Genomic DNA, 21,969 nt, shown 5'->3' with positions numbered 1-21,969 from the left:
AGGAAAAAATCTTAAGGGCAGCCAGAGAGAAAGGTCGGGTTACCCACAAAGGGAAGCCCATCAGACTCACAGCAGATCTCTCGGCAGAAACTCTACAAGCCAGAAGAGAGTGGGGGCCAATATTCAACATTCTTAAAGAAAAGAATTTTAAACCCAGAATTTCATATCCAGCCAAACTAAGTTTCATAAGTGAAGGAGAAATAAAATCCTTTACAGATAAGCAAATGCTTAGAGATTTTGTCACCACCAGGCCTGCCTTACAAGAGACCCTGAAGGAAGCACTCAACATGGAAAGGAACAACCGGTACCAGCCATTGCAAAAACATGCCAAAATGTAAAGACCATCGAGGCTAGGAAGAAACTGCATCAACTAACGAGCAAAATAACCAGTTAATATCATAATGGTAGGATCAAGTTCACACATAACAATCTTAACCTTAAATGTAAATGGACTAAATGCTCCAATGAAAAGACACAGACTGGCAAACTGGATAAAGAGTCAAGACCCATCAGTCTGCTGTATTCAGGAGACCCATCTCACATGCAGAGACATACATAGGCTCAAAATAAAGGGATGGAGGAAGATTTACCAAGCAAATGGAGAACAAAAAAAAGCAGGGGTTGCAATCCTAGTCTCTGATAAAACAGACTTTAAACCATCAAAGATCAAAAGAGACAAAGAAGGCCATTACATAATGGTAAAGGGATCAATTCAACAGGAAGAGCTAACTCTCCTAAATATATATGCACCCAATACAGGAGCACCCAGATTCATAAAGCAAGTCCTTAGAGACTTACAAAGAGACTTAGACTCCCATACAATAATAATGGGAGACTTCAACACTCCACTGTCAACATTAGACAGATCAACAAGACAGAAAGTTAACAAGGATATCCAGGAATTGAACTCATCTCTGCAGCAAGCAGACCTAATAGACATCTATAGAACTCTCCACCCCAAATCAACAGAATATACATTCTTCTCAGCACCACATCGTACTTACTCCAAAATTGACCATATAATTGGAAGTAAAGCACTCCTCAGCAAATGTACAAGAACAGAAATTATAACAAACTGTCTCTCAGACCACAGTGCAATCAAACTAGAACTCAGGACTAAGAAACTCAATCAAAACCGCTCCACTACATGGAAACTGAACAACCTGCTCCTGAATGACTACTGGGTACATAACGAAATGAAGGCAGAAATCAAGATGTTCTTTGAAACCAATGAGAACAAAGATACAACATACCAGAATCTCTGGGACACATTTAAAGCAGTGTGTAGAGGGAAATTTATAGCACTAAATGCCCACAAGAGAAAGCAGGAAAGATCAAAAATTGACACTCTAACATCGCAATTAAAAGAACTAGAGAAGCAAGAGCAAACACATTCGAAAGCTAGCAGAAGGCAAGAAATAACTAAGATCAGAGCAGAACTGAAGGAGATAGAGACACAAAAAACCCTCCAAAAAATCAATGAATCCAGGAGTTGGTTTTTTGAAAAGATCAACAAAATTGACAGACCACTAGCAAGACTAATAAAGAAGAAAAGAGAGAAGAATCAAATCGACGCAATTAAAAATGATAAAGGGGATATCACCACCGACCCCACAGAAATACAAACTACCATCAGAGAATACTATAAACACCTCTACGCAAATAAACTGGAAAACCTAGAAGAAATGGATAATTTCCTGGACACTTACACTCTTCCAAGACTAAACCAGGAAGAAGTTGAATCCCTGAATAGACCAATAGTAGGCTCTGAAATTGAGGCAATAATTAATAGCCTACCAACCAAAAAAAGTCCAGGACCAGATGGATTCACAGCTGAATTCTACCAGAGGTATAAGGAGGAGTTGGTACCATTCCTTCTGAAACTATTCCAATCAATAGAAAAAGAGGGAATCCTCCCTAACTCATTTTATGAGGCCAACATCATCCTGATACCAAAGCCTGGCAGAGACACAACAAAGAAAGAGAATTTTAGACCAATATCCCTGATGAACATCGATGCAAAAATCCTCAATAAAATACTGGCAAACCGGATTCAACAACACATCAAAAAGCTTATCCACCATGATCAAGTGGGCTTCATCCCTGGGATGCAAGGCTGGTTCAACATTCGCAAATCAATAAACATAATCCAGCATATAAACAGAACCAAAGACAAGAACCACATGATTATCTCAATAGATGCAAAAAAGGCTTTTGACAAAATTCAACAGCCCTTCATGCTAAAAACGCTCAATAAATTCGGTATTGATGGAACGTACCTCAAAATAATAAGAGCTATTTATGACAAACCCACAGCCAATATCATACTGAATGGGCAAAAACTGGAAAAATTCCCTTTGAAAACTGGCACAAGACAGGGATGCCCTCTCTCACCACTCCTATTCAACATAGTGTTGGAAGTTCTGGCTAGGGCAATTAGGCAAGAGAAAGAAATCAGGGGTATTCAGTTAGGAAAAGAAGAAGTCAAATTGTCCCTGTTTGCAGATGACATGATTGTATATTTAGAAAACCCCATTGTCTCAGCCCAAAATCTCCTTAAGCTGATAAGCAACTTCAGCAAAGTCTCAGGATACAAAATTAATGTGCAAAAATCACAAGCATTCTTATACACCAATAACAGACAAACACAGAGCCAAATCATGAATGAACTTCCATTCACAATTGCTTCAAAGAAAATAAAATACCTAGGAATCCAACTTACAAGGGATGTAAAGGACCTCTTCAAGGAGAACTACAAACCACTGCTCAGTGAAATAAAAGAGGACACAAACAAATGGAAGAACATACCATGCTCATGGATAGGAAGAATCAATATCGTGAAAATGGCCATACTGCCCAAGGTAATTTATAGATTCAATGCCATCCCCATCAAGCTACCAATGAGTTTCTTCACAGAATTGGAAAAAACTGCTTTAAAGTTCATATGGAACCAAAAAAGAGCCCGCATCTCCAAGACAATCCTAAGTCAAAAGAACAAAGCTGGAGGCATCACGCTACCTGACTTCAAACTCTACTACAAGGCTACAGTAACCAAAACAGCATGGTACTGGTACCAAAACAGAGATATAGCCCAATGGAACAGAACAGAGTCCTCAGAAATAATACCACACATCTACAGCCATCTGATCTTTGACAAACCTGAGAAAAACAAGAAATGGGGAAAGGATTCCCTATTTAATAAATGGTGCTGGGAAAATTGGCTAGCCATAAGTAGAAAGCTGAAACTGGATCCTTTCCTTACTCCTTATACGAAAATTAATTCAAGATGGATTAGAGACTTAAATGTTAGACCTAATACCATAAAAATCCTAGAGGAAAACCTAGGTAGTACCATTCAGGACATAGGCATGGGCAAAGACTTCATGTCTAAAACACCAAAAGCAACGGCAGCAAAAGCTAAAATTGACAAATGGGATCTAATTAAACTAAAGAGCTTCTGCACAGCAAAAGAAACTACCATCAGAGTGAACAGGCAACCTACAGAATGGGAGAAAATTTTTGCAATCTACTCATCTGACAAAGGGCTAATATCCAGAACCTACAAAGAACTCAAACAAATTTACAAGAAAAAAACAAACAACCCCATCAAAAAGTGGGCAAAGGATATGAACAGACATTTCTCAAAAGAAGACATTCATACAGCCAACAGACATATGAAGAAATGCTCATCATCACTGGCCATCAGAGAAATGCAAATCAAAACCACAATGAGATACCATCTCACACCAGTTAGAATGGCGATCATTAAAAAGTCAGGAAACAACAGGTGCTGGAGAGGATGTGGAGAAATAGGAACACTTTTACACTGTTGGTGGGATTGTAAACTAGTTCAACCATTATGGAAAACAGTATGGCGATTCCTCAAGGATCTAGAACTAGATGTACCATATGACCCAGCCATCCCATTACTGGGGATATACCCAAAGGATTATAAATTATGCTGCCATAAAGACACATGCACACGTATGTGTATTGCAGCAGTATTCACAATAGCAAAGACTTGGAATCAACCCAAGTGTCCATCAGTGACAGATTGGATTAAGAAAATGTGGCACATATACACCATGGAATACTATGCAGCCATCAAAAAGGATGAGTTTGTGTCCTTTGTAGGGACATGGATGCAGCTGGAAACCATCATTCTTAGCAAACTATCACAAGAACAGAAAACCAAACACCGCATGTTCTCACTCATAGGTGGGAACTGAACAATGAGATCACTTGGACTCAGGAAGGGGAACATCACACACCGGGGCCTATCATGGGGAGGGGGGAGGGGGGAGGGGGGAGGGATTGCATTGGGAGTTATACCTGATGCAAATGACGAGTTGATGGGTGCAGCAGACCACCATGGCACAAGTATACATATGTAACAAACCTGCACGTTATGCACATGTACCCTACAACTTAAAGTATAATAATAATAAATAAATTAAAAAAAAAATTCTATCTACTTATTAGGTATTTTTTTACAGCATTAGGGGATTTGCAGATGTGATAAATCAGTTCTCTACATCTTGATCCAAATCATTGGCCACAAAAAATAGACAGTAGAAAGTTGAGCACTTGGGTGTGTTACTAGATAGAAACTCTCTAGAGTTTGATTTCGGTCAGTTACAGCTGTTCTATTATTACAAATATCCATGAATTTACTATTATTTAGCTTTAATTTCTGTGGTTTATACAAGGTATATGCTGAGATTTTATCAATTACCTTCCTTAATTTGGGACAAAACTAATGATTCCTCAGAATTAGCTACAGTCTAATTATTCTGTACTGTTAGAGACAATCAAATAACTCTATCAGATAGAAGGAGTTATCTGATTATCTTAGGTTCCATTTCTATAAAATTAGAGGAAGAATTACCCAACACCATCTGATTCTCCAGTTCTCTAGGAGAACAGTGCTGGGTGGTTTTTGAGATGATAGTCAAATTCCAAACTTCCATATATTTAATGGGAAAATGGCAAGGTTGTGTTTGAGAGAACTATAAAAATTTTGTAAGACCACTGTTTTTTTCATTCAACTGAACATTTTGTGAGTTTTTTTCCTTCAAACTGTCTTCCATATCAGAATTAAATATTGGCTAAGTTTATTAGTTTAGCTCTCCCAAGACAGTATTTGGACTTCTGGTCAAAGGTTTTGTATTTGTACATATTATGTCACAAGATCTTAAGGTATTTTCATGAGTGCTAATTTGGGAATGAAAAGGTTTTTCTGAAAACTAGATGAGAAGGCTGCACATTTGTTGCTGTTGCTACTTGGGCATGGGTTTAGCAAGTAGTAAATTTGAGAGGGCCTGTAGGCTGTAAGAAAATACAGCTAAGCCCTCAAAACTTTCATTAAAAATGGACTTACATTATTAAGTAACATTTTAACTGAGTTGGGCTTTATTTTGTTTTAGAAACTGCCATCAACATCGGTTATGCCTGCAACATGCTGACTGATGACATGAATGATGTGTTTGTGATAGCAGGGAATAATGCTGTGGAAGTGAGAGAAGAACTCAGGTAGGTGTTGAAGGAAGGAGGAAAGGATGGAAGGACGAGAGGGAGGGAGGGAAAAAAGATCCAAGAGTTGAGAAAGTGGAAAGCTATGCTGTAGTTTCCTGTGGTCTTAAATTAGTATAAAGTTCTTTGTACATGTTTCCTAAGCTGCTTCCATTCATTTTGGTGACAAACTGAGATAAAGTTGATATCAGTAATGAATTATTGTCTTCAGGCCTCCAGCATTTCTCAAGTATTTTTAGAAAAGAATTTCAAATCAGCTATGTTGAGTTGTCCTTTAAAATTGTGCTTTGGTCAGTACCTGCTAACTCTTGCGTGGTGATGAGTGATCAGTATCATGAGATACTTGTTAAAAATACCAATTCCCTAGCTCCATTCTGACCTACGAATTGAGAATCAACAGGGAATGGGATTTGGGACTTTGCATTTAATAAACACCTAGATGAAGCTCATGATCAGATAAGTTTGGAAGACACAGCTGTCGTCGATGACATATAAAGATGGAATAGTCTTTCAGCATTAAAGAAAGTAGATATTTTGACATAGTTACTATTGAACCCAGATATATACTGTTCATGTGAAATAAAATACTGTGAAATTTGTGTCACTACTGCACAGTGTCAAAAATATATAAGTGCTGAAATTGGAGGTAACAGTGGACAGATATTAAAGTTTGAGAAATAATATTTCTTAAGATGTACCGATGTATTTCATTTCCTTATTTCTTGTTACTTTATTTGGAGAAGAACATTTAAAAATCTGCATAAATATTTTCCTAGAACTTTAAAAATATTGTTTTATAACAATTTTTGCTTCCTTGTTGCTTGTAGTAGCTTCTGTAAGCTCAACTCACTTAGAGACTGGCCAAGCAGAATGATGACAGAGACAAATTGCTTGTTGCTTGCTCCATTCTAGATGGGGAGCTAACCTTCCTTCGATATAATAGTAGAGCACTGTGGCTTCCCTAATATGTCTTGTCATTAAACTATTCTTCCTGAACTTTAAGAAAAGGAAGACTTAAAGTCAGCACCTCTAGTTGATGGTACTTGCACATGAATCTCCCAGCTTTTCTGTTTTACCTGCAGTTTAAAAAAAAAAAAAAAAACCTGCTATATCATGCTGGTTAGAAACTATGACTAGACACTGCATATGTCTTTGCAAAATAAAAATTGGGAAATTTAATTAGCTACTACTAATATAATTTAAATATTATTATTGATATAATTTTAATGATAGACCCCATAAAGTCAATTGGGGAAATAATAACTTATTTAATAATCAATTAAAATTTTAAAAATAGATTCTTTACCCTTTGATTTTTGGATTGACTCTTTTTAAATTGATATATAATATATATACATATTTTTGGGGCACATGTGATATTTTATTACATGGATAGAATGTATAATGTTCAAGTCAGTATATTTAGGATATCCATCACTTTGAGTCTTTATCATTTCTTTGTGTTGGGAAAGAAAGTCCTCTCTTCTGGCTAACTTGAAATATACAACAATGGTTGCTAACTATAGCCACCCTACTCTGCTGTTGAACTTTATAATTTATTCCTTCCATCTAACTATACGTTTGTACTAGTTTAACCAGCCTCTCTTCATCCCCCTACTCCTACCCATACAACCTTCCTAGTGTCTGGTATCTATCATTCTACTCTCTGTGAGATCAACTTTTTTAGTTTTCACATAGGAGTGAGAACATGTGAAACTTGTCATTCTGTGCCTTATTTGACTTAACATGGAACCCATGGTTCCATTCATGTTGCTTAAAATGGTAGGATTTCATTCTTTTTTGATGGTTGAATAGTATTGCATTGTATGTGTATACACCACATTTTCTTTATTGATTCATCCATTGATGGACACTTGGGTTGTTTTCATATATTTGATATTATGAGTAGTGCTACAGTAAACATGGGGTGCAGATATCCCTTTGATATAACAATTTCATTTCCTTTGAATAAATACCCAGTAGTGGGGTTGTTAGATCATATGGTAGTTCTATTTTTAGTTTTTGGAGAAATCTCCATAGTGTTTTCTCTAGTGGCTGTACCAATTTACATTCTCACCAACAAAGTGTAATAGCTCCCTTTACCAGCATCTGTTATTTATTTATTTATTTTTTAATAGTAGCTATTCTAGTTGAAATAAAATCACATCTCATTGTGGTTTTGATTTGCATGTCTCGGATGATTAATGATGTTGAGCATTTTTTTCATAGATATGTTGGCTATTTGTGTGTCTTCTTTTGAGAAACATCTATTCATGTTCTTTGCTTTTTAATGGGGTTGTTTTCTTACTGTTGAATTGAGTTCCTTGTATATTCTGGATATTAGTCCCTTGTTGGATGAATAGTTTACAAATACTTCCTTCCTTTCAGCAGACTGTCTCTTCAGTGTGTTGATTGTTTCCTTTGCGGTGCAGAAGCTTTTTTATTTCATGTAGTCTCACTTGTTTATGTTTTTGTTGCCTGTGCTTTTGAGGTCTTAGCCATAAAATCATTGTCGAGAGACCAGTGTCTGGAAGTTGTTTTCCCTATGTTATCTTCTAGTAGTTATATCATTTGGGGGATTATATGTAAGTCTTTAATTCATATTGAGTTAATTTTTGTATATGGTGAGAGATAGGGGTCCAGTTTCATTCTTCTGCATATGGATATTCAATTTTCCCATCACTGCTTATTGAAGAGGATGTCCATTCCCTAGTGTGTGTACTTGGTGTCTTTGTCAAAAATCCAATGATTGTAAATGTTTGGATTTATTTCTGGGTTCTGTATTCTGTTCCATTGGCCTATGTGTCTGTTTTATACCAATACCATGCTGTTTTGGTTACTTTAGTCTTGTAATATATTTTGTAGTCAGATAGTGTGATGCCTCTAGCTTTGTTCTTTTTGGTCAGGATTGCTTTGGCTATTTGGGCTCTTTTTTGGTTCCATATGAATGTTAGGATTTTTTTTCTGTTTCTGTGAAAAATAACATTGATATTTAGATAGAAATTGCATTGGGTAGTGTGATCATTTTAACAATATTAATTATTCCAATCTATGAGCATAGAATATATTTTCATTTGTTCGTGCCCTCTCCAATTTCTTTCACTGGTGTTTTGTAGTTTTCCTTGTGGAGGTTTTTCACCTCCTGGGTTAAATTTATCATTAAGTATTTTTTTTTAAAGCTATTGTAAATGGGATTGCTTTCTTGATTTCTTTCTCAGGTACTTCATTATTGATATATAGAAACACTACTGATTTTGTATCCTAAAACTTTACTGAATTTGGTTATCAGTTCTAAGAGTTTTTGGTGGAATCATTTGATTTTTTTCTGAATGTGAGATCATGTTGCTTGCAAACAGGAGCAATTTGACTTCTATGTTTTAATTTGGATGGCTTTCATTTTTTTCTCTTGCCTGATTGCTCTGGCTAGGGCTTTCAGTTATGATGAATCAGAGTATAAAAGTGAGCATCCTTGTCTTGTTCTAGTGCTTAGAAAAAAGAGTTTCAACTCTTCCTCGTTCAGTATGATGTTAGCTGTGTGTGTCATATATAGATTTTATTATGTTGAGTTGTGTTCCGTCTACACCTAGTTTGTTGAGAGTTTTTATCATGAAGGGATGTTGAATTTTATCAAATGCTTTTTCTGCATCGATTGAGATAACTATATGGTTTTTGTCCTTCATTTTGTTGACGTGATGTATCATGCTTATTACATATGTTGAACCATGCTTGCATTCCTGAGGTAAATTTCACTTGATCGTGGTATATTATATTTTTGATCTGTTGTAGGATTTTTTTTTTTTAGTTTTTTGAGACAGGGTCTTGCTCTGTCACCCGGCTTTCAGTGCAGTGGTGCAATCATAGCTCACTGCAGCCTCAGCCTCTTGGGTTCAAGTGATCCTCCCACTTCAGCATCCTGAGTAGCGGGGACTACAGGTATAAGCCACCACCACACTTGACTAATTTTGTATTTTTTGTAGAGATAGAGTTTTGCCATGCTTCCTAGGTTGCTCTCATATTCCTGGGTTCAAATGATCTGCCTGCCTTGGCTTCCCACAGAAGGATCATTTGAGCCCAGGAGTTTGAGACTAGCCTGGGAAACACAGCAAAACAAGGCATGGAGCCACCACACCCAAGCCTGCTGTTGGACTTAGTTTGTTAGTTTTTAGTTGAGGATATTTATGTCTATGTTCATCAGGGATATTGACCTGTAGTTTTCTTTTTTTGTTGTGTTCTTCTCTGATTTTGGTATCAGGGTAATGCTAGCCTTGTAGAACAAGTTAGAGAGAATTCCCTTCTCTTCAGTTTTTTGGGATACTTAAGGATAACTTATATTAGTTCTTCTTTACACGTTTGGTAGAATCTGGTAGTGAAGTCATCCAATTCTGGCTTTTTCTTTGTTGGGAGACTTTTTATTGCAGATTCAATCTCATTACTGGCTTTTGGTATGTTCAGATTTTCTGTTTCTTCCTGATTCAATCTTAGAAGGTTGCATGTGTCCAGAAATTTATCCATTTCCTCTAGGTTTTCCTGTTAGTTAGCATGTAGTTGTTCTTAAAATCTTGATCTTATATATTTCTGTGGCATAAGTTGTAATGTCTTCATTTTCATTCCTGATTTTGTTTTTTGGATCCTGTCTCTTTTTTTCTTTGTTAGTCTAGCTGAAAGTTTATTAACTTTGTTCATCTTTTCAAAAAAAAATAAAAAATATAAAAACAACAAGTTTTCGTTTCATTGATCCTTTGTATTTTTTAGCCTATTTTATTTACGTGTGCTCTGATCTTTATTATCTTTTACCTTCTACCAATTTTGGGTTTTGTTCTTGCTTTTCAGGTTCTTTCAGTCATTTCATTATATTGCTTATTTAAAATCTTTTTACTTTTTTGATGTAGGCATTTATTGCTGTAAAGTTTTCTGTTAGCAGTGCTTTTGCTGTATCCCATAGGTTTTGGTGCGTTTTGTTTCCATTTTCATATGTTTGAGGAAATCTTTTCATTTTCATCTTACTTTCTTCATTGGCCCAGTATTCATTCAGGAACATGTTTAATTTTCATGTAGCATATTGTTTCTAAGTTCCTCTTGGTATTGATTTCTAGTTTCATTCCATTGTGGTCTGAGAAGATACTTGATATGACTTCAATTTTCAAAAATTTGTTGAGACTCATATTCAGGCCTAACTTATGGCCTATACTGGAGAATGCTCCATGTGCTGGTGAAAAGAATGTGTAGTCTGCAACTGTTGGATAAAATGTCCTGTGGATGTCTGTTCAGTCCATTTGATCTAAAGTACAGTTTAAATCTAATGTTCTTCATTGATTATCTGTCTAAATGATTTATTTGATGCTGAGAATGTACTGTTGAAGTCCCTTATTATTATTGTATTGGAGTCTACTTCTCCCTTTAGATCTAGTGATATTTGCTTTATATATCTGGGTGCTTCAGTGTTGGGTGCATATATATTTAGAATTGTAATATCCTCTTATGGTAATATCTTCTTACCGAACTGATCCCTTTATCATTATAAAATGATCTTTTGGGCTGTTTTTACTATTTTTGGCTTAAAGTATCTTGTGCCTGATAAAAGTATAGCTATTCCTGCTTGCTTTTGGTTTCTGTTTGTGAGGAACATCTTTTCCTATACCTTTACTTTCAATCTATAGGTGTCTTCACAGGTTAAGAAGTTTCTTGTAGGCAGCATGTAGATCACATTTTTATAGATCCAGATCCAGGCCATCTGGATCACATTTTTAAAAAACCCATTCAGCCACTCTATATGTTTCAAGTGGAAAATTTAATTCATTTCCATTGAAAGTTGCTATTGATATGTGAGGTTTTGTTCCTGTCACATTGTTAATTGTTTTCTGGATGTTGTATATATCTTCTGTTCCTTTCTTTTTTATTATATACTTTTGTGTCAGTACTTTTCTTTAGTTGTAACCATGAGTCCTTTCTCTTCCTCATTTGTGTGTTTGCTTTACCAGTGAGTTTTGCACTTTTATGTGTTATTTGTAATAGTAGATATTGCCCTTTTGCTTCCAGGTTTAGGATTCCCTCAATTATTTCTTGTAGGGCTTTTCTAGTAGTGTTGAATTCCCTTAGTTTTTGCTTGTCTGGGCAAGACTTTATTTCTCCAAAGAGGGTAATTTTATTTCTCTACAATAAAGTAACCTTATTTAGAAATAACTTTGTTTCTCCAAAAAGGATAACTTTTAAGGGTATAGTACTTCTTGACTTCCAGATATTGTCTTTCAGCACTTTAAATGTATTATCCTATTATCTTCTGGCTTGTAAGGTTTTTACTGGTAAGTCCATGGTAAGTCTGATGGAAACTCCTTTATAGGTGACTAGATGCTTTTCTCTTGCTATTTTTAGAATTTTCTTGTTGTCATTGACTTTAGACAGTTTGACTATAATGTGTCAGAGAGAAGACCTTTTTGCATTGTACTCGTTTGGGGATTGCTGGGCCTCCTGTATTTCAATGTCTACATCTCTTGCTAGAGTTGGGAAGATTTTATCTATTATTTCATCAATAGGCTTTTGAATACTTTCGTTCTCTCTTCACCTTTGGGAATGCTGATAATTCAGATATGTGGTTGCTTTGTGTTGTCTCACATGTCATGTAGGCTTTGTCTACTCTTGCTAATTCTTTTGTTTTACTTTTGTTTGACTGGGTTATTTCAAGAGACTTGTCTTCAAGTTCTGAAATTCTCTCTTCTGCTTGATCTAGTCTATTGCTGAAGCTCTCAAATATAATTTTTATTTCATTCAATGAATTCTTCAGTTGCAGGATTTCTGTTTGGTTCTTTGTTGTGATATCTACCTTTTTGGTAAATTTCTCAATCATATCCTGAATTGTTTTTCTCATTTCTTTGTATTGTTTATCTTTGTTCCCTTGTAAATCACTAAACTTCTTTCATATCATTATTTTGAATTATTTTTATGGGAATTTCATAAATTTCCTATTCATTGGAATCTGTTACTGGAGAATTATGGTGTTCCTTTGGAATTATATTTCCTTGCTTTTTCATGTTTCTTGTGTCCTTACATTGCTATCTGCACATCTGGTGTAATAGTCACTTCTTCCAATTTTGTGGATTTACTTTGATAGAAGAGGACTTCCTCAATATGTATCTATGGTATTTGTTGGGTAGGGCACTTTGGCTTTGATTCTGGATGTGTGCAGTAGTATAGTCTCCATATAATTTATTTGGCTTTTTTTTTTTTGTAAACAAAGCCAGTGGTGTCTCTGACTTCCTCAGTGGCTTAGGGTATGGCTGTTAATGGAGGCTATAGTGAAGTTTTATTGGGCATGGGGACAGCAGGTGGGACAGTCTTGGGCACCAGTGGGAGCAGTGGCAGGCTGAGCCTGCCTGTCTTTGGGGCCAAGGGTAGCACATTTGGCACTGGTGTTAGTGTGTCCTGGTGGGCTGATTCTTGGGTCACCAGGAGGCTTGCTCAGGTGCCAGCAGTAGAAGCAGTGGGCTGAACCTTGGGCCCCTAGGCTGCAGGCATGGCATAGGCAATGGCAGTAACAGTGGTTGGACAACTCTCTGGCTCCCAAATAGTCTATGCTGGTGTTGGCAGTGGCTGTGGCAGGCTGGTCAGGTCCACAGGTGGTAAGTGCAGGTGGGTGCTAGCTGTGGTGGTAGTGGCAGGCTGGGTTAGCCTGTCTTCTAGTCTCTGGGAGGAGTGCTCACGATGGGGGATGGAGCCACGGTGGTGGATGGTGACGGAGCAGGGTGATCCCCAGGCCGCTAGGTGGTATGCTTCAGCACTGGGGTTGGGCATATGAAGGGTGGTCAAAGCCAGGCTGGACAGACCTGTCTGTATGTTCCCCTTCTCCTCGCTGTCCAGTGGTATGTATGGGTGCTGGCTGTGGTGGACAGGGACAGGGTTATCCCAAGTCCTCTGGTGGAATGCTCCGCTGGGGGTGCAGTAGCTGCACTATGGCCCTGCTGGCTGCTGGGGTGAGTGGGATTGCTTTTAGTAGTTGCAGCCTTAGGCAGGTGACTGGGAAGGGTGTGCTTTGGCTGTAGGTAGCAGTTATCTGTCCGGTAGCCTATCCTTAGGGCATGTGAAAATGTGAGGAAGTCCTGTTGCTGGAAGGGTGGTGGGGTTGCTGTCAGTGTCTTGCACTTTGGCAGTGGTGGCAGTGGTGGTGGCTGCAGGTGGGGAATGTCAGTGGAGCTCCAGGAATGTGGAAAGGGAGGTACTGTTGGGCCTGCAGGCAGGATGCAGTCTGGTGGGGCTGGGCTCTCAAAATGACACTTTGCTGTAGCTGCTTAGGACTTAGAGTGGTATGTGGGACTCAGTGTGAGCTCCCTCTCTGGGGGCAATGGCACTGCCTTGTCTTCAGGCAGCTCCCTATGTTAATTTCAGGGTCTGAAAGGGTTGAGAGGAGGCTCTTCCATGGCTAGGATTGGAGTCTGTGGTGGGATTGTGGACCACCGAGCATCCCTCACTTATACTTTCCCTACATTGGAGAGCCCTTCTGGGCTCCCAGCCAGGCAGGATACCTTGTTCCCTTCTTCTTTCTTTTAGGTGTTTCCTGTCACTTCTCTCTTGAATTCCAGTGTTCTCTCTTAGATAACATATTGGAAGTATGATTATCTACTCTCTATCTTGGTGCTTCTTTGTGGAGGAGGCAACTGCCAGATGCCTTTAGTCGTACATCTTGAAGCACCACTCTCATTCAGAATTTGACTCTTGCTGAAGGAAGGTAGATGCAGACGGATCTAGATTTTAATAAGCTTATTGCTAAATGTTTTGAGACAGTGCCTGGAACAGTATTGTAGGGAGTACATATGTATTACCTCATTTTGTTCTTAAGAAACTCAATCATAGGCATTACTATTTTCCCTGTTGGACAGATTAGGAAGTTGAAGTATATAGAGGGTAAGGAACTTGCCCAAAGTGGTCCTTGGTTCAGGTGGGATGTGAATTAGACAGCTTGGCCCCAGAGCCTGTGCACTTGCCATGTGTTTCCCTAGACATACCTTAGATGTATTCCTATTCCCTTTAATAATTAATCAATTAATCTAAAAAATATAGTTGTGAAGACATCTCACTGCTTCACTTGAGTAAATGGTCAGACACCGGATTAGCCAGTGGAGTCAGCAGAAATTTGCAGCGGAAATAGCAGATGTAGGATAAAGAGTACGGCATCCTGTCAACTGGATTTGAGGTGGAATCTCAGCGTCATGCTTAGACTGAGTGGGATACTTTTGATATGTGAATAACCTCTCTCTGCTTGGTTTCTTCATTTGTAAAATGGGGATACAAATATCTACTCTATAGCTTATTTTATTTGGGGGATTAGATAAGAACTTAAAGCTTTATGACTGTTCCATGAGCATCTTTCTTGCCTTCCTCATTCTGTCTCTATTTCCTCCCTTCTCCCTTCCTTCATTCTTTCAGCCATGGATCCCAATCTTTCCACCAACAAGGTCTACTTTTGTAACTATTTCCCCAATAAGGGCAGCAGGCCTGGAACTGCAGGGGAAGGAAGGGGTAGAATAAAATAGACAGCTTTTTGGAGGTAGAATGAATAGGTCTTGAAATTTGATTGGATGTGAAGAGAAGTAGTAGGAGGCTTTGTCACTGCTAGGTTGTCTAACTTTCACAGCCCAGAGTGTGCTCAGGCATGCAAGAATAGAAACTCATTAAATTTTCTAAAACTGAACTCGAACCTCTTTCTGTCTGATGACAGAACAGTTAAACTAGGCATTTTCAGTTAAATTTGGTTCAAGTCTGGGATGCACAATTGCCTCACCTGTCACTGTTCATCAATGTCTACCCTGCTGGCACCCAGCACTCCCCATGTCTGTGTTCCTGTCTGGTCTCTGCTCTCTTAGGGTTGTTGTTGGTTTTCCCTCTTGGCTGACTTCCACACTCTGCTGGGGCACCACGGAAAGTGTGGCTGCTCTTCCTCACCTCTCTGTGCCCAAGAGGACTTGTGTTCTTATGCAGCCGCTTCAGTTTCTAAAATCCCTTTACTCTGCTGATTGCCCCAAATTTATCTGAGGATTCCATTAGCCACACGGTTCCTTCATCCACTACCAATCCAGGTGTGGGTCAGGACCCAGACTTCTTTTAGCCATTATTTATCAGTTTCTTAACTCCTCCTCAAAGACCTCTATCCCTAGGCTCGGATGGGAAATGAAGGAAAGTAATTTCTTTCTACTCTGCTCCTTTTGTCATCATTTTAATGCTTTGACTCATTTAAAGTTTATTCTTTTGATACTTAAAGAAATCCCCCCCTTCTTTTTCCAAAAGTCCAATTAGTGAAATTCCAGATTGCTGAAATTCAGACTAATGATGCTGCTATGAGTTTCAAAACCCTATTTTGGTGCTCAAAAAGCAAAAGTTTGGTTCTGTTTTTCTCCTTCTATATTTGACTCTGCAGATCCTCCTGAAGCAAAGCATATTTCTAGTTAAATAGAGAGGGTCACTTGTGGTCCTAGTAGTAGTGGGAGAAGGAGTGATTGAGTTAATATCTCAAGATTTTATCCAACTACATTTGGTTGACTAGATGACATAACTGTCATTATGTGGAAAGAATATGGAGAAATGTGAACTACTTGTATACTGTTGTTGGGAGTGTAAGTTGATAGAAACTCCCTATAGGACAAACTAGCAGTATATTTCAAAATTACACATATGCATAGTTTTTACCCAATGATTCTTTTAGAAATTTCCCTTAAGAAAATAAGTGAACAAATGTATGAGTTTGTATAAAAAGGAATATCTATTGCTATATTGATTTATGATAATAGAGATGAGAAATAGTTCAAATAACCATCCATGAAGGATTTTGTTCAATGCTATGATATATACTTGCAATGGAATACTCTTCAGTCATTCAAAGTGATTTTGTATTTCTTGACATTGGAAAATGTCCATGATATTTTTGTTAAGTGAAAAATGAGATTAGAAAACATCATGCATAATATGATCTCTCTTTTTGCAAAAAAGTGTGTGTATATATATAGGTATATATATAGGTATATATATGTATAAAACATCTGCCCATCTCCTTACCTCCTTGCCTACTAAGATCTGAAGGACATAAACAATGGTTCTCTCTGGGTGATAGAATTATGGATCATGTTTACTTTCTTCTTTTTGGCTGTTTGTATTATCTGATGTTGTAATAGTGTTTGTGTAATGCTTTTACAATTAGAAAAAAGCTTAAAAATTGTCTTTTTTAATGAGAAGAAAAATATTCAGAAGAAAAAAAAATAAAGAATTTCCAGCTAGACTCAATATTTCAGAAGCCTTGGGGCCACCTTGCTCAGCTGAGTGGAAAATAATGTTATTTCCACTCAGACTTGTAGGTAACCCCATTCTTAAAGTATAAGACAGAGAGGCAGCATATGATAGAATATTTTATATAAGAGGAATCATTATATTTGTAGTGTACATTTTCTTAGTATTAGGACTTGGGGTAAAATGGCATCCAGGAAAAGCTGTTGCTCAAAGTTGCTCTCTATACTCCTAATCTCAGCTACTTATATCTAAGCCCACAGCTTTGGGATGAAATATTGAAATCGTAAATTTGCACCATTCCTTTTTCTTGTGTTATGCTTTTTGAGTTCAGTGGGAGTTCATTAAAAAAGAAAGTGTAACCAAAGAACAGGATCTGAATGAAAGTAGCTATTGAAAAGAAATGACCAAAATGCTTATATTTAAACCTGTCAAATGTGCTTAGATAATTTCATAAACATGGATATATAATTTTCATACATATCATACATATGGCTTGTTTCAAATTTAGTGTCGTGAAACCATTTTAGACACTTTGAGTCCCAGGTTAATTTTGCTGCTGTAGCTGCCTTATTATTAAAGGCATGCTTAGAAAGCTACAATTAAACCCTGCTATGGTTTCTCAGAAAATTACTACATTGAATACATTTCACCAATTCACATGTCTTCTGCTGAAAGGAAAACAGACTGAGAATTTTGATTAATCTGCGAGGAAAACTCATTCTGTATTTCATTTTTGTAGCATGATCACGTCTTTTGTTATTAGAAAAATTCATGTTCTTTAACTAAATCATAAAGTGACTCCACTGCTTCTGAGAAGTATCCCAGTGCTATAACTAGGAATTGATATTTCTTCTTTAATCAACAAAATATGTATTGGCATTTTTGAATATCTACTTGGTGGAAAATTATTGGTTTGAATGTGCAGGGTTCTCAAATGCAAATGGCTTCAGGACCAGGCTTATAGCATTAATCACGTGATCTGGGCTATCTATTATACATCAGGGAGTGATGGGGCCTTTGGTGAATGGGAACATCATGTTGGCCATAAAGTCATAGAGATTCTTTAAGACACTGTGTAGGCCAAACAAAATGCATCTTGGTCCTAATTCCTAACGCCTAGTCACCCAGGAAAAATGTTATAGTAGATTAAATTTCTCTCATAAATCATACAATTTTAGAGCACTTACTTAGGTAATCTTGTAGATCTTCTGGCACACACTGGTGCAGCAGCCCAAGCTTTCATGATCTATTTTGACTGGTTGGGGCATTAGCCAAACTGATTGGCTGGTCCCATTTCCTGAGCTCTAATAATGAAACTGGTTCAGAGGTTGAACATCTTAAAGGTCTCTCAGGTAGGGTAGTAAGGAATGGAACTGGGAATTCAAATCAAAATTTCATGTACTTTCTCCCTTTCTCTACTATTGGCAGGATAGGGCTGTCCCTTAACTGTCCCTCTGGCACTGTGTCTTAGTCCAACCTAGAGGCAAGCTGTGGCTGACTCTATGTGTAAACCAGCTTGCTACAGGAGACCAAGAACTGTGAAGGTGAAGACCTAGGTTCTAGCCGTGGGTCTGACACTAGCTAATCAAGTGGCTAGAAGTCAGATAACTCAACTGTGGAAACATGAGCTGTCAGAGGCAGTCCTTATGTCTGAATCCAGTTTACCAGGTTCCAAGCTCAAAGCTCTGGCTTTTGTATCAAAGTCCAGATTCTCTTCTTTTAAACAGGGTGTCATGGTTTCAATCCCTTTCCCAACAGATTCTTTTTTTTTTTTTTTTTTTTTTTTTTGAGATGGAGTTTTGCTCTTGTTGCCCAGGCTGGAGTGCAGTGGTGCAATCTTAGCTGACTGCAACCTCCACCTCCTGGGTTCAAGCGATTCTCCGGCCTCAGCCTCCTGAGTAGCTGGGATTGCAGGCATGTGCCACCAAGCCTGGCTAATTTTGTATTTTTAGTAGAGATGGGGTTTCTCCATGTTGGTCAGGCTGGTCTTGAACTCCGACCTCAGGTGATCCGCCCGCCTTGGCCTCCCAAAGTGCTGGGATTACAGACATGAGCCACTGCACCCGGCCACAACAGATCAATTTAACCTTTCAATATAGAGTGCCTTAAGAGGACTGACTAGACGACTCTTTTTTCCGACCACTCTCTTTTCTTTTTATAGGTTGTATGCAAGCCAGTATGTGCCTAACTATGCTTTGCTGTGCTTGTGGTGGCGTGGGGCTGTGAATGCCACAGTTGCCTCAACTCTTCATGCAATTCCGCATGCCAAGAATTGTAATAAACTGTCCTTCATTACGCAGCTTGGAAAAACAGGCACTCTTTTGTTTTAGCATTTGCTATTTGTATTATGTGGTTAAGCATTGTATGTTACGCTTGCAAAAATATATAGCTCGTAGTCATTGAAGGGAGTTGTGTGTAGCTTTTTCCCTTCCTAATAAATCGTTTTTGTGAGAACCAGCTGGTGTTTGAAGAGCTAAGTTCCAGGAAGAAAAAGAAATGACAGCTATAGAGCGTGGGCAAAGTTCTAAAAATATGGAAGCCCAATCTGGCCAAGAGATGTTGGCCTGTGCAGAGAAAGTGCAGTGACAATATCAGCAGAGCCAGAAAAACTGTCCCTTTTCTGCCTGGAAAAGGGTTCATGTGAGATGTTAGGAAGACAGTTTAAGGAGAAAAAAGTCCTAAGTAAATAGAATTTCAGCCAATACTTTAATGAACTTCACCCTTCTTTGGAATGTTTTCACTCTCTGAGGGGAAAACAGAGATTGAGTCATTTATACAGCGAGTGAGAACTTTACTCAAAATGAGTACTCAGGAGATGTTTTCCCTGTGGTGCTTTCTGAAGTCGCAATTTATGAGCTCTGCAACATTGTCGGAGAAATGTTCATTTCCAAGGAACTTGTCTCCCTTGCTTTCTTTATTATTTGGCACTGTAAATTTTCATGACTGTGAGGAGGATTCCCTGACATAGTTATCTGATGGGAAAGTCTGATCCTCTCACTTAAAACAATGATTTTTCATGTCTGTTCTACCTCCCTCTCCCCTTTGTAACTCCCTAAATTTCACACGTAGCACTCTGACTTTATAAATCTTTTTCTTTGATTCTGCAAACTGATTGTTAAATGTATGATATCATTCTTGGAACCATGTGACCTCTGGGTTCCTAAACGCAGATGTGATTTTGGTCCTGGACAGCAGAAGGAGATATTGAGCTTGAAGTTAATGTATCTTTTTGTTTTGTTTTTGTTTTTAAACTTAGTATGTAAACAACTGGTGTTACATTTTCAAATAATTAGACAGCCGAGGGCTAAAATAGTTATTTTGGTAAGTGGACATTCTCTTCTTTCAGAGAAGACTCAGCATAAAACGATTTTAATAAATATTTTCTACACAGGATGAGTAATTTCATTTCACCAAAAGACATAGTATTCACTTTCTGGTCTTCTGTTACTCCCCATGTTCTCCTGAGCGCTCATTTTGTAAATGCCGGTTATGACCCATGCTGGATAGTTCTCTGGTTGTGGTTGAAACTTCTGTAGGTATGTCAGCTTGCCCTACGTTACTTCAAAGCCTGCACTCAAGTGCTCTTGAAGAGGAAATTCCCTTCCTTTAAAGGTATCATCTTTCCATTTTGGAGAGAACAGTAGAATGCCACTTCTAAGGGTGCTCTGTCACCCTACAATCTTCCTCTTAGATGGCAGAGATGCAAGATGCATGGGATGTGGGCAGGATTGTTTTATAGCTACTGCTAATTAGATCTGGAGCATTTGGAGGGCGTTTCCATTTGGAACAAGCCTCTATAATTTGGTGTCTAGTTTTTATCCTAGAAGATTTATTATATTTTTTAAGCTAATGAGTACATTTTTTGCTTAAAATTGTCTATTCTATTATAATGGCTATGCCCATTCAGTAAGTGCCATCATTTTTTTTCTTGTTAAAATTTTTAAAAAATATATTTCTCAGAGGACCGCTATTTTAAGCTGGATCGTATTACATTGTACCTCGATTGATGAATTTATTTTATAGATAGATGCCCTGGAATTCCTAGAAGATTTCATCAATTGTCTTTAGTCTTGTGCTTTCTATTATTTAACAGTATTGCATGTCAGACAGTGGTTCTTAAGCCCTTGAAGCTCAGACAATCTTAAGTACCAAATCTATCAAGATCCCCTAGTTCAAACGCAGCTCAAGATGGTGATTTAGCTTTTAGGTAATTTGAAACGTTTAAGATGATTGTGTTTTCACTGTGTTTACTCTCCTACATACAGGAATTTGGAAATTTGCTATGGTATTCCCATCACAAAGAATTATCCAGCTTGCTTACTGAAACTGGGTCTTATGCCATATTCTGTCTGAATAGTGGTGAAATAAATTTACCTCTAGGCGAGTTTCTTGTTAGAGTTAGTAGGTATGCTCTGTATGCTTTGTTATGTTTCACTTTTCACTCTCTCCTTTAAGGAAAGCAAAAGAAAATTTGTCTGGACAAAACAGAAATGTTTCCAATGGCCATGTAGTTTGTGAAAAAAAGCAGCAGCTGGAGTTGGATTCTATTGTAGAAGAAACCGTAACAGGAGATTATGCCTTAATCATAAATGGCCACAGTTTGGTGAGTTTGTCTAAGGTTTTTGTCCTTTCTTTTTCTTCACCGCAGTAATCATCTCTTTTGTGCTATCGTAATGAGACCTCCTTTGTCTTTTCCAGACAAATGTCACTACTAAATACAGGGCATACGGGATGATTTCCTGTTTGCAAAAGGAAAGGAAACTTCTAATCTATATCTCATACATTATTGTTTGGATCACCACAGTGAAGGGGAGGCTCCAAATAAATGCTAAATTCACAGAATATCAATCTTGTCTAAATGACTGTAGACCACTTAGCAGTATTATTTAAGTGCCTTTCTAGAGGGGAGTGTTACAGCTCACTGTTACTTAATTAAAATAATGCAAGTGGGTGGATGTATTATAATTATTGCTCTTACTAATGTTTGTGACTTGTGGAGCACAACCTGACCTTCATGTAATTACTATACCAAATTATTGCCATTAAGATACCTCTAGTGGTTTTTCTAAATAGCAGCATTTTACAGCAATGCCAAACAATTTGCTTTGATTAGGAAATCTGGTTCTTGTCCTAATAGAATGAACTTGCATTGTACTTTTAATGTAGTTCAGA

At 37.8% G+C, this 21,969-nt stretch overlaps 1 protein-coding gene across 1 annotated transcript in view; it reads left to right on the top strand.

Moving 5' to 3' along the window:
- The window catches only part of ATP8B4 (ATPase phospholipid transporting 8B4 (putative)), a 264,877-nt gene that overhangs the window by 201,387 nt on the left and 41,521 nt on the right, over nt 1-21,969 (top strand). Inside the window, exons 20-21 of the mRNA XM_025390477.1 lie at nt 5,427-5,532; nt 21,253-21,400. Of these exons, the coding sequence (XP_025246262.1) occupies nt 5,427-5,532; nt 21,253-21,400 (254 nt within the window). The remainder of the gene's footprint in view (nt 1-5,426; nt 5,533-21,252; nt 21,401-21,969) is intronic.

This window comes from Theropithecus gelada, chromosome 7a, assembly GCF_003255815.1.
Source record: "Theropithecus gelada isolate Dixy chromosome 7a, Tgel_1.0, whole genome shotgun sequence".
Lineage (NCBI taxonomy): Eukaryota > Metazoa > Chordata > Mammalia > Primates > Cercopithecidae > Theropithecus > Theropithecus gelada.
The sequence above is the reverse complement of the archived record's forward strand: the minus strand, read 5'-3'. Positions and strand labels throughout refer to the sequence as shown.